The sequence below is a fragment of the Dermacentor variabilis genome, chromosome 9 (assembly GCF_050947875.1).
Source record: "Dermacentor variabilis isolate Ectoservices chromosome 9, ASM5094787v1, whole genome shotgun sequence".
Classification (NCBI taxonomy): Eukaryota; Metazoa; Arthropoda; class Arachnida; order Ixodida; family Ixodidae; genus Dermacentor; species Dermacentor variabilis.
In genome coordinates, this window is record NC_134576.1 from 129780197 (window position 1) to 129792572 (window position 12376).

At 43.8% G+C, this 12376-nt stretch overlaps 1 protein-coding gene across 1 annotated transcript in view; it reads left to right on the top strand.

The window, feature by feature from the left end:
• LOC142557494 (ubiquitin carboxyl-terminal hydrolase 19-like) overlaps positions 1 to 12376 on the top strand; it is a 37954-nt gene that overhangs the window by 13683 nt on the left and 11895 nt on the right. The window contains exons 11-17 of the mRNA XM_075669389.1: positions 4500 to 4565; positions 6264 to 6374; positions 7102 to 7212; positions 7280 to 7363; positions 8260 to 8354; positions 10329 to 10389; positions 11094 to 11209. Of these exons, the coding sequence (XP_075525504.1) occupies positions 4500 to 4565; positions 6264 to 6374; positions 7102 to 7212; positions 7280 to 7363; positions 8260 to 8354; positions 10329 to 10389; positions 11094 to 11209 (644 nt within the window). The remainder of the gene's footprint in view (positions 1 to 4499; positions 4566 to 6263; positions 6375 to 7101; positions 7213 to 7279; positions 7364 to 8259; positions 8355 to 10328; positions 10390 to 11093; positions 11210 to 12376) is intronic.

Genomic DNA, 12376 nt, shown 5'->3' on the forward strand with positions numbered 1-12376 from the left:
AGTTTTGTAAGCTCGCATTTGTTAATGCACTTTAAGCATTACAAATGTAGTATATGGGCTTACAGCTTGCCTGAAATTGCTACGTTCATGAGAGTTTTGCAAAAGTCCTATGCAGAAATTTGTGGTACAATACAGAGCAGTGTACTCAATCAATTTTGTCCACTTTAGTTGTCCCCATATTACAGTTTACAAATTTGTGATGTCATTTTTGGCTACTGAGTATAGTCGTGAACTTCACCCTTCAGTTAATATTGATGGCCTGACTAGAAAAACCTGTTTTCTACAGTCATTGGATTTTGAGCTTTTCTTTCAAAAGCAACAAACCTCACGAATCCAGTGCAGTGAATGTAGAGAAAAGCTTTATTCATTCTCATGTGTTTAGATAATAGCTCCTATATGTAAAAAGAAGGAAGTGAATGGATATGCCTGAAGTGGCAATAACAGCTTGTCAGTGAGTCTCTGTATACACCTGCATGCAACCTGGTCAGTCTGTATTTCATCTACCGTATTGCCATGCTTTCGCTATAACTGGCCAAAATACAATCAATGCTTGTACTAAATCTTCATGCTATAGAAGCGTCCAACAAAGGTTGACCACGTTTTACTAGTCAAACAATCTGGGATTTTTTTCACAGCTGTCATTGTCCAGCACTAGCCTTGCTTCACCAGTGCCCTTGTTAGTGCCAACATGAAGGATGGAGTTGGCACCATTCGAAGCTGCTTGCCGATTCTAAGTAACAAAAATTTGTAACAACAGACAGCAAAGTTGCTTGAGACTGTGTTACTATTTAACACGTAAGGTGCAAATGCTGGACATGCAAAACGCACGACAGACGTACAAATTTGCAAGTGCAGTCTTGACAACTTGATGGCTTAGCTTGGCTTATCCCATGGTTCGAGCATGGTCTGCGAATACTGAAATGACTACACTATTTTCACTTTTGAGGAAGTGTGCTGACGACATAAAAAAGTAGCACTTATCTTGGTTGCTGAAACAGCACGTGGTTGTGCTGGCAGAGTGAGAAGTATGGAATGGCACATTGTAAGCTGCTGGAAATTTCTGTTGTCCCTGCACATTACTACATCTGTGGGAACAGTGGCAGTCTGACAAAACTGTCCACATATAAATAAGCATGTCCGAATTATTGATAAGCAACTGGATATCCCCTTCAGGCACGGATAAAATCTTTGCAATAAAGAAAATATATGAGCATCATTTTGTGCTCTTCACGCTTCAAATGACGAGTCTTGAAGAGACTACAACAAAAATTTTATTCTTTCATTGTATTTTGCGCTGCCCCCGTTCGGGGACAGGACGCCTCAATACAGAAAAAATAAAGTACAGCATTAACAGAATGTGCCGTAGTGTTCTTAGCGAGATATTTGGAACAGAATGCAATTAATTAATTATGATTTGATCGGTAAATTAAAGCAAAGCCTACTTGGCGTGAAAAAGGTAAAAACAATTGTTGTGTGCCGACACGCACAAAAACACATGGCATTTTCGAGAGCGAATCTGGCACTTCGCTTTGCATCCCTCAAAGTGACAGCGTTGCGAGTTCGGTGTGCTGACATACTCCGGCCAGTGATTGTAGCCATCATACCTGATGGTTACGGTCGGTAGCAAATGCGGGCTTGCGTTCTTCACAAGAGGCTCGGAGTATTCACTGCTTGGCCGACCACGCTTTTTTGGAGGAGCTCTGCTGCATGCGATTAGGCTGTTAGCAATGTCTGTTTGGAAAGCCATCATGTCCAAAGTACTTTTCTGTGCAAGGTTCTCGACACTTGCGTCTCTCAGGTATTCTATCCAGCTGTTGCACAGCGCAAAAGACACAAAGTGAGACATGACCCTCACTGGCCACTTTCTGGTCCTTGCCGTAAGGGGGTACAGCGACATTAGGAAGTCGAGTTTATCGACCCCTCCCATGTACGAGTTGTACTTTAAAATCACTTCTGGGCAGTAAATTTCAATATGCTGCTTTGTTGCCTCGCTCAATCGTTTGACTTTTCCAACATTACCAATTCCAATTTGTGGTGATGCCATGTTTACGACTCCGTTATCTTGCCATCTCACAATAGCAATGTCTCTTTTCGTGGAAACCTTCTCATCCATGCTTCCCCGACCTTCTTTCTTCAGTTCTTTGTCACTTTTTAAGCAACTTTTGAGCAGTCGGTTGGCTCGTATCGTACCGCTGGCAAGAATGCCCATTTCCTTCAGCTGCAGGATGAGTGGCACTGAGGTGATATAGTTGTCGATGAAGCACTTCAGGTTCCTTTCTTTAGGCATTGCCTCGACGAGACGCATGACGACTGACCCGACAAGTCCGAGATGTGCATGTTGCGCACTGACTCCTGTTCCCTTACCCTGGTACAGCTCAAGGTCATGAGCTAAGCCATCGGCGCTGCAGCGGAGGAACACCTTCACCCCTTCTGGCTGTGGCTTTCCCTTCACAAACTGTTTTGCAGGGACACGGCCTGTGAAAGGAATCATTTGCTCATCTATACTATTGTGCTCCAAGGGTTCCAGCTGCAAGAATCGTGACCTGACGGCTTCTATGACAGTGCGCACTTTCTAGAACTTGTCCTGGCTGGCTGGGTCACGAGGATCGTTTGAGTCCGTAATGTGCAGCGCGGCTCTAATTCTAAAAAATCGCTTTGCTGTCATAGATTCCGCTATTGCTGGAATTCTTGTCGAGGCTTGCCAATACATGCGAATTCTCGGGAATTTTAGAATTCCCATCAGCATGACAATTCCACAAAAAACTTTGATTTCTTCTGCAGAAGTTCCTAGCCTGTTTCCATCTGTCTGGAGCACGTACATGTTAGTGAATGTTGCTAGATCACTAAAAAGCATGGGTGAAAAATACCGGGTGAAGTACGCCATGGGCTGCTCAGGTACTGATCCACCTTGAGGCTTGTAGGTGCAGTCGGTGTTCTTAGGCTGAAAAGCTTGGGCCACCCAATTCAACGCATTCATCTTCTTTGATGATGCATCTGGCACTTGCTTGTCCTGCGTGCAAGGTGCTCCAGGCGATGCTCCTGCACTCTGCACAGTGCTATCTGTAGCAGAAGTCTGAAAAGAAGCACAAAATTATTTCTAAACCTGGGATCACAAAACATGCACCATTACCGTATGCAGTGTCTTTTGCTCGGTGTGCTCGTCATCAGAGAGATCTGCGTCAGAAATATCGCCGTTTTGAATTCTTGGAAATATTTTTCAGCTGTGTCGTCATCCAGCTTCTTTCTTTCTAAAGCGTGCTTGGAAATGCCTGGAAAAATGAGAGGTTTTCTTCATGTCAATGAGAGAGCGACGCCACGCACTGAGAAAAGGAGCATGTTGGCAAAGGCGGGTTTGAGGCGCCATGTCCCCGGGGGAGGACGCCAATATTCGGAAGCACGTGCAAGGCTGAATATGTTGACGATAAGAATGACAACGGTTATATCGCATTCACGGGACCTTATTATAGTAAATAATTGTCAATGCGTCACTCAGCGTACACTCTTAACAGTGAAAAAATGAAAGAAAACAAGAAGCACTTAGGGTTCGATCCATAGAAGATAGGCGCATCCATTTTTCCCGCGCTTCTCCGGCAGCATTTTGTTCACTTGGCGTGGGATGGCGCCACTTGTCCATTAAAGTGGCTCGGGGGGCGTGTTCCGGCACATTCACGATGACGTTTTCCTTTGCACTTTTACTCAACTGGGCGTGCGAAGTTCACGTCCCCGCGTGGGGACATGGCGCCCGAAGGGGATATAGACTAAAGATGTCTTCGAATTAGAAACAAGTTGAGCTAGCCTGTGCTCAATCAGTTTACCGTTTGATTTAAAATTTACGGGACATGCAAATTGTGAAAGAACAACAAAAAAAGAATGAGAAAAACTAATCGGGCTCGAATTTGATAAGCTGTAGTTCTTTTTTGCTTGGCCTGCACAATTATCCGATAAATTAGAAGCCTCATGCCTGGAAAGTTTACCAAACAGCATCTGTTCAATAGCATGGTTTTACACATTCAAAGTAACTTCGTATATTTGAACGTCAAATCACAATAATGCTAGAAAAATTTGTGTCCATGTATATTTTCTGTTGGAACTAACTACTGATTTAGGTTTCCTTGATTGCTTTGCACGTTTTCCTTGCAGCTTTTTAGTGATTTAGAGCTTTATTTTTTATTGCTTTTTCTCCATTTTCTATGACATGTATGTCTTATGTTCTGTTTTAAATAACCATTTCATTTGTGCACCTTCTTTGTGTGATTGTTTGCAATATTCTAATACCTACTTCTTAACATCTACGGACTTGTTGCACAACTCTGAGAGAAGTTCTGGGTTCCTGCTTGTATATAATCTTTTTGTAATAACTTATGATTAATAAAGATTTTATTTGACTTGGCAGAGCAGAAATTCACATGTCATTGAGCCCATTTCTCATAAACATTTATAGCTGACTGTATGTGCTGTTGAAAGAAATTGATAACGGCATTTCCTGTTTCTGCACCTAGGACCTCAACCGCATTCACAACAAGCCTTACGTGGAGAGGGTGGAGTCAAATGGCCGACCAGACAGCGTGAGTAACTTTTGCTGCTCTACCAGCGCCGAGCTGCTTCATAGTAGGAGCTGCAACTAGGCGTTTATTTAAAATATATATTTAGAGGCTCCTTTGCTGTTCCTATTCACATAAAACGCTGTACTCCCTTGGGTGTTATGAAAGGGAGCACCCATGAAATTCTCCTAAGCACCTTTGGAAAGACGATGTAAGGGCAAAACGCATCTATCCCGCATAAAAGTTTTCAATTTGACTAAATGTTAAACTGGAACGCTTTCTATTGGATATTAATTGGCTGTATTCGCACATCATGAGCAATCGTTACCGTAATAAAAAAATTGCCGACGATTACGTTACTTCCTAATGCGAAATTTGAGCGCAGCAAATAAGCTGTTTCACCTTTTCGATAGATTGAGGCAAAGAAATCGAGCAACACATGTATGCGCTATCACAGAATTTTTTTTTTATTTTTCACACGTATTTCTTTAACAAAGACTCCACTAACAGTTCTTGACAGTCATGAAGGAAGCTTTGTGGTCGGAGAAATAGACTGATATATGTTCGACTTGGTACACCAATGCTTGATTCTCAAAGACGAGATCTATACAAGTGCCTCGCGAGGTTGTCACAGCCGTGGGACGCGTTACAAGCGAGAGGAACGGGATGTTCTCCCGCATAAGTGTTAGGAAATTGCTGTTTGTCTTTATGTCAAGCCGCCACCGATCTGGCTCTCTGATTGCCACCGCACAGGGCGAACGGCAGCGGCAATTTCGGCTCGGGCGGTGCACATATACACATCCGCCGCCACCGATCTGGCTCTCTGATTGCCACCGCACAGGGGTTGCATTGGAGGAGGAGCGAAGAAAGGAATTAAGTTCGAGCCGGCGCTTTGACAACCGGAGACTCGCAGGAAGAGGGGGGAGGGGGGCGGCGTGTACACCCAGCGGCAAACGATGGGGGCAGAAGCGCGCGCAGCAAGCGGACAACACGATAAAGGGAGGAGGGAAGAGATAGCAGCGACTGACTGATGCCGCTGACGCCGATAGTGAGTCAACCCCAGCTGCGGAGTTGGTTTCAGGGACAACGAATAACCGGCGCATCGGCAACTGAAGAGCACCCTATCCGCCACACAAGAACAGGGGGGGGGGGGACCCTTTCCTCCTCTTTCTGCATGGCGGCGACGGTGTTCTATGCAGTCACGTTATCTTGACTCTCTAGCGGCGTCAGCGGCATCCAGCGGTATCAGTCGGTCGCTGCTAGCGCTGGGGGGATGAAAGGGGGGGCGGAGCTGGTTACGAGGCCGACGACGACGCCGACGCGAAACCCAGGAACGGACGCCAAAGAGCTGCGCTCTAAAATAAAGTGTTCACTTTCGTATTGGTCACAACTGTCTTGCACAGTTATCGCATTTATGCTCCTTTACTGAAACTGTAATTAATTCTTTGTATGAGAGGATGTCACAGGAGCGCTAGAAATTGTGTTTGACATCTTAAACTCTGAAGTGGAAGGGCAGCAAATCGGAGAGCATTTGGAGACTGCCTCTTTAAAGGGAATCGCCTTGAGCTACTTAAATATATCCCAGAATCATGTTAGCACTGGTCTACAAAAGTGAAGTATTGGCTGTATTGCAGTCAGTTGAATGCAGGCAATTGAAACTGAGCAATGGTGAGACACTGCACAACCTCATTTGTTGTCCGGATCCTGTTTTTTTTTCTCCAGGTGGTTGCCGACGAATCTTGGAGCAACTACAAACTCCGCAACGACTCCATTGTGGTGGATCTCTTTCAGGGCCAGTATAAGTCCACAGTCATCTGTCCGAAATGTAACAAGGTATGCGGGGCGCAACTCTTTTGGACAACTTTCCAGAATTCACAATCCATTTATTAGTTGTCATGTGTAACACATATATGTGTGCGTGCTGACCTACGCAGCACTTTTGTACTATGGACAGGCTTTTAAAAACATGTATTCTTTCTAGCCACATTGCTTTTATGTGATTTGTGACTCGCACAAGACTTTCAGATTGATCATATTGCTTATGTTTGAGTCCACTGCTGTCCCCTTCTTAGCTCCTAAGGGCTATGCTTTACTTTTTTTTTACTATTATAGCTTATACATTTTGTTCTTTTGTATTGGATTAGCAGAAATGGATACCTTCAAGAAACTGGTAAATCACGAGGTTTAGATTACGTATGTTTGACAAAGAATTATTCTTCACAGACACAAGGGTAGCATTTCGAACACTTTCTGTAATTTCTTCTTGTGCATCATGTGAAATTTCGCACAGGATGCACAACATGCGGGAGTGGGAATTCTGCGCCGATTGCGCTGTTTCGACACTGGGTATTCCCAGTTTCGGTGGCCGCACATCGTTGAGGGTAAAGTGTAAAAGCGTTTGGGTGCTTAGGTTTAGGTGTCTGTTAAAGACAACCCGGATTGTTGAAATTTGTCGGGCACCCTCCACTGTGACTGACATCCCTTATAACCTTACTGTGCAGTTTTGAGATGTGGAACATCGCAATTTGATCTTGGCAAAAATGCTCCGCTTTGTTTGCAGGTGTCTATTAGCTTCGATCCTTTCCTGTACCTGACAGTGCCATTGCCAAAGAGACAGCGAGTATTTGTGGTGCACTTTTTTGCCCTCGACCCGCAGTCCATTCCGGTCAAGGTTGGTGGTCACCTTGTAGCCTGTAGAGTTCCCTGCTCGACAGGCCTAACTGCTTCCTTATTTACAGCTTCGGGTAAGGCTCAACCAGGACGCCAAGATCCAAGACCTCAAAGAGGAGATCTTCAAGAAGACAAAGGTTTCCCCAAAGAATGTATGTCCACGACATGCTTTGCTGCCTATTGTTGTACTGACTCGGGCAGTTGAAATACGATTAAGTTGGAGCTAACTAGAATGCATTCTTTTGTCTCTGCTTTCGCCAAGTTGTGTAATGTTGGCATGATTTTGGTTTGTACACTTAGTGTGAGGTCAATGCTATCTTTGGCCTTCAGATAAGTAGCAGTGCGAGATTCTGTTCTCTGGTTAATATTTGCAAGGATGTTCCACATTATTATTATTAATTTTTTTTAATGTTCTCATTCATCCTTTATTTGTCTATGATTGTATAGCTAACAAATGTTCCCTTGTGCCAGTGATGGTTGTTGGACATAGCGGGCCAACATTGACCAGTGTTGCTCCTGTGCAAGCATTTGGGTCAGTGGCTGCTGCAGTGTCGTTCTGTTTCAAAGGTCTTGACTGCTGGCAGATCATTCGTTTCATTTCGCTGACGGCATTGTAAAATAGCCATTTGAAGCTTGAACGTAGCCTGAGCCCCACATGATTGGAGTGAAACTTTGCTGAAATTGAGAGCATATAGCACCAACCAGTAGAAACGAAAGCTAAAGTAAATGCTTCAATTTGCTTGAATTGAAACATTTCTTAAAATTTTGTGAAGCCAGTGGACAATGCAGCCAAGGAAAGCATAGAGGGAAATAACTGTTTCTTAATTGACACATAAAAGTAATCAGGAAATAGAATGTCTGTCGCCGTGGCCGTGAGTCGTGCAGGCTAACGCTATCATGGCTAGATGGGTGGGTGGCATTAGAAGTGGTTGTAGACTAGAACAAAGACATACGAGGTGAAATAGTTTTTTCTATCCTTCTTTATTGTGAACACAAATCCATTACATGCAACTGGAACCCAACTGCATTATTTCAATGGTGGTTTCAGCTACGCTTACTGGAGGTCTACAACCGGAGAATTTACAAAGTGTACGGCAGGGAAGAAAGCCTCATTGGTGTGACCCCGAAAGACCAAATCTTTGCGTAAGTGTCCCAAAGTCTTGCTTGTAAGTGAAATGAAGTGCACGCCCATCTCAATTTTCAACTGTTGGGCGAGTGTAGTGAATACTGGGATAAATAAATAATTATTTTGTTTTCCATTTGTAATGCAGCTTACACAAAATTTTACTTATGCTAAATTGTGTATAAATCGGTGGTATATATTACTGAAGCAATCTTGGCAATGCTGTAGAGCTGGTAGTTGTGAAATTCTTTTTTTTTTTATTAAGAGCTTTTAAAAACACTGCTATAGAGGACTCAGATGTGTAGTAAATATGATGCAGATATGATGCAGGTCTTAAAACATGGCCTCCGAGATGTGCAGTACACCGCAGGCATTGCCCGGTCTCCGAGTTCGTGCCGAAGTACTGCACTGCTTCTTAACATTTCGTCATTTCTGATGAGCAATAATGGTGAATGGTTTCACTATTAGTATCTTTTGTCAGTTTATCAGTTATATCAGTCATATATCAGTTATCAGTTTTATCAGTTTATCAGTTAGTATCAGTTTCAGTATCTATTTTTCCTAGCTTTTCATGACTTCCAATTCTTACTTAAATTTTGCACAGAGGCTGCAACTTATCTACACAATCTGAAACTAGAGAGAGAGAAAACATTTATTCGGACCATCGAGGTGGTTGCTCTTAAATTTTTTTTTTTTCAGTCCAAAATTTTGTTGCAGTTGGCCTTTAAAAAGCCCCTCACCAGGCCACACAGCAAATTGAGGTTATATGCTGTAATTTGTTACGTACCCTCTAGGGAGCGTTCTACCGCAAAAATTTTTCAAATTGGTTCATTAATAGCCGAAATTGAAATATTTCAATGCTGCAAACCCGTTCAGGAGGCGAACTTCACTAATGTAGACACTCTCTCCATCTGCCACCGTCTAGCCTCCAAATTTTTCCATCCCTGTGTTCTCCCATACCGAAGCCGAAGGATTGTGCGATGCATATGTCATACGCCTTCTCTGCCTTCCTCCCTCTGCATGAGGGAGAAAGGCGGGGCAAAAATGCGCCATCTGTCGCACGCTAGGCCCGGGCGGGCGGCCGGGGGTGGGGGGTGAGGCAAAACAGAGGGGTTCTACTCCAGTGGCTGCTGCTTACAGCGCGGCCGCCATATCTTGAAAGCGATCTGCAATGTGGACAAAGTGTGCCCAGTGCCGGTAGCTTCCTGTGCAGTGTGCTTTTGATGTTTAGTTTGCATTGAAAGGAGAGACAGCACGAAGGTCAATTCACTCGTTGCTGCTGCCACGCTTATCTTCATTTGCTATCACAATCGACGCTTTGCCTTTCGGGCGAAACTGCGACTTGTTTTTTCTTGGTTTTTTTTTTACTTTGTACGTTTGTCACTCACTCTTTGAAGTATATTTGGTAAGACATCACGACGAACGTTTTCGAAGTGAGGCGTTTCAGATATTACGGACTTCGGATAAAACGGACATTTTCTGTCGGATTATCAGGGCCCATTGTAACAAGAGTCAACTTTCTCCACACTTTTGAATGACCACTGTCTCCGACTACAAACATTTCTTACCTAAATTAAACAGGTGCTGGTTATATGGTTAATGTGTCACAAAAGCTGTGGGTTCACCCATGTAACTGTAGCACACATTGAAGTGACTTGTGGTACATCTGTGACAAAGACTGACACGGGACTTCAGTGCTGGACATTATTCTCTAAACGCTTGGTTAGAACTTTTTGTTGGGCTAGTTGTTGCATGTTACTGAAGTACTAAAACTCCAGACAGACGACACAAGAAGAGACACGGATGAGCGCTCGACCGTGTCTCTTCTTGTGTCGTCTGTATGGCGCTTTAGTACTTCAATAACAAGCACTTGCTTAGGTTTGGTTAGGGCCAATTGTGGCATCTGTGCTGTTTAGAAAGCTTGGCGTGCCATGTAACGTACAAAACACTGCAGAGTGTTCTTAGATTGCTCTGTTGTTGCGCCTCTTCACCAGGTTCGAGGTTCTGGACAAGGAAGCGGTGCGGGAGCGAGTGGTGGAGGTGGCTGTTGTGCAGGCAAGTATTATTTTTTCTTAGGGCAGCAAGTGAGGATTGCCACATCAAAAAGATTTGGTTTTGCTTATCCTTTCCCATTCATTTTGATGGGAGTGGAATGCAAAAACATTTAGCGGACTCAGATTTAGGTGCTAATCTGGAGCTCCGCCATTTCGGTGTCTCTCGTAGCCTAAGTGTTGCTTTATGCTGTTAAGCCCCATTGGCCAATGATTAATTAATCAGTACTGTTTACTAATTTTGATAGTACTAGTACTACAGTCAAAGCTAGATTATCATACATATAACGAAATAAAGTTAGTATGTTTCTCGCCGATGTCTGCGTCTTATAAATGTATGCTTAAGCTTAAAACAAAGTTTTACTGTATTGTTATGTTCTAGCCTAATCACGGTGTTGCTTTGTTGTTTCTATATGCTTCTAAGGCTTCAGCATTTACTTGCACACTGTAAGCCCTTCATGCAATACTCCAATACTCAAACAACTGGAGCCAGTAGGGTACTTGTAGTAATAAGAAATAAAAAAAAAAGCTTCTAGAAGCTTGCAAAGTATATGTGGTTCCCACTCCTGACCAGTGTCTTGACTTGCGAGGAACAAGAAGCATTTGCTAATATTTGACCTTAGATGCACGCTGCCATTATGGCCTGGATGTCAGCATGCCTCGCTAGCTTGGACAAGCTGCAACGACGTCTTCGTCTTCTGTATGCAGAGAGCGCTGATGCCTCCCCTGGCGAACACCTGCTCATCCTGCGGCAAGGAGTGCGTGGCTGAAGAGGACAAACTGAAGCGTTGCACCCGGTGCTTCCGTGTGGGCTACTGTAATCGGTGAGGAGTAGGGCACGTTAAACCATCGGTTGCCGGCACTTTATTAAAGTTATTCCTATCCTATGCTAGGGCACGTAGTTGTCAAACTTTTCTCTGCAGAAAGTTAGGAGGGGGTCTGACTTGGAGGAGCGGACATTGAGATGAAATTTTCATATTACCGTATTACTTGATTCTAAAGTACATACTTTTTTTTAGAAAACCAAAGTATGACATGCAAGTTAGAATCGAGTATGAAACCAAAACTGCAATAGGTGATGTCTATATCTCATCCCCCAGTCTTGGATACCACCTTCAAATATCGAAGGCCATTATTTGCCGTACTGTGAGTGCCAAAAGCTTTCCTGCAAGCACTGGCAGTTTGTCATCACTGGACACCACGCACATAGCTCCACGCACCACGCAAATCGCATCTCCAGCAGGGTTGCCATTGGGTACCCAAAGAAAAGGAGCCAGCACGGCACTCGAAAGCAGCCAATTTGTGTATTTTCGTGCCAAATTTGTTGCCAGCATCAAAAAATACAGTAACTCTAAAATAAAGGATGACAATGCACATACCTTATGGTCCAGAATTTCCGCCACATCATCAGTTTTAATGAGAAGGCTTTTTTTCTTTATCTAGAGTTTGGAGGGCACGTCGAAGCTCAACTGGTTACAAAGTAATGAGTGTATCACTCCTTACAACCACAGCCCTACTTAATAAGAACCGCTGTTAGGACGTCCAGCGCTGCCTTGTTCCTAAGCTACGTCTTGGTTGAAGATACTCGTGAAAAAGAAATTCGCTCGGGCTCGGTGCTTCAAATGAGGATACAGTTTTCAAGACACATTCCATAAGGTGGGGTGAGCATGCGTCGGTGCCCGAAGTTTACACTTGCCTGATCAAACGTACTGGCAGCCATTTGTAAATGCCGAATTCCAGACTCGAGCACAAGATGGGAGCATTTGAAGAAATGAAGTGGCATTGCCATTATATCAGTATGTCTCTTTGTATGCACTTCCTTTAGCTTCTCAGTTGATGGCATTCAACCTCTGAAGTGCCAACAAAGCATTTGGCATCTTCATTTACAGTTGTACTTCCATTTACTACAGGAACTAGAAGAAGCTCTTTTGGATGCTCCTTTGATCTTCAGCACGAAGGTTTATGAGCTTCTCACTGACATCTCCGAGATC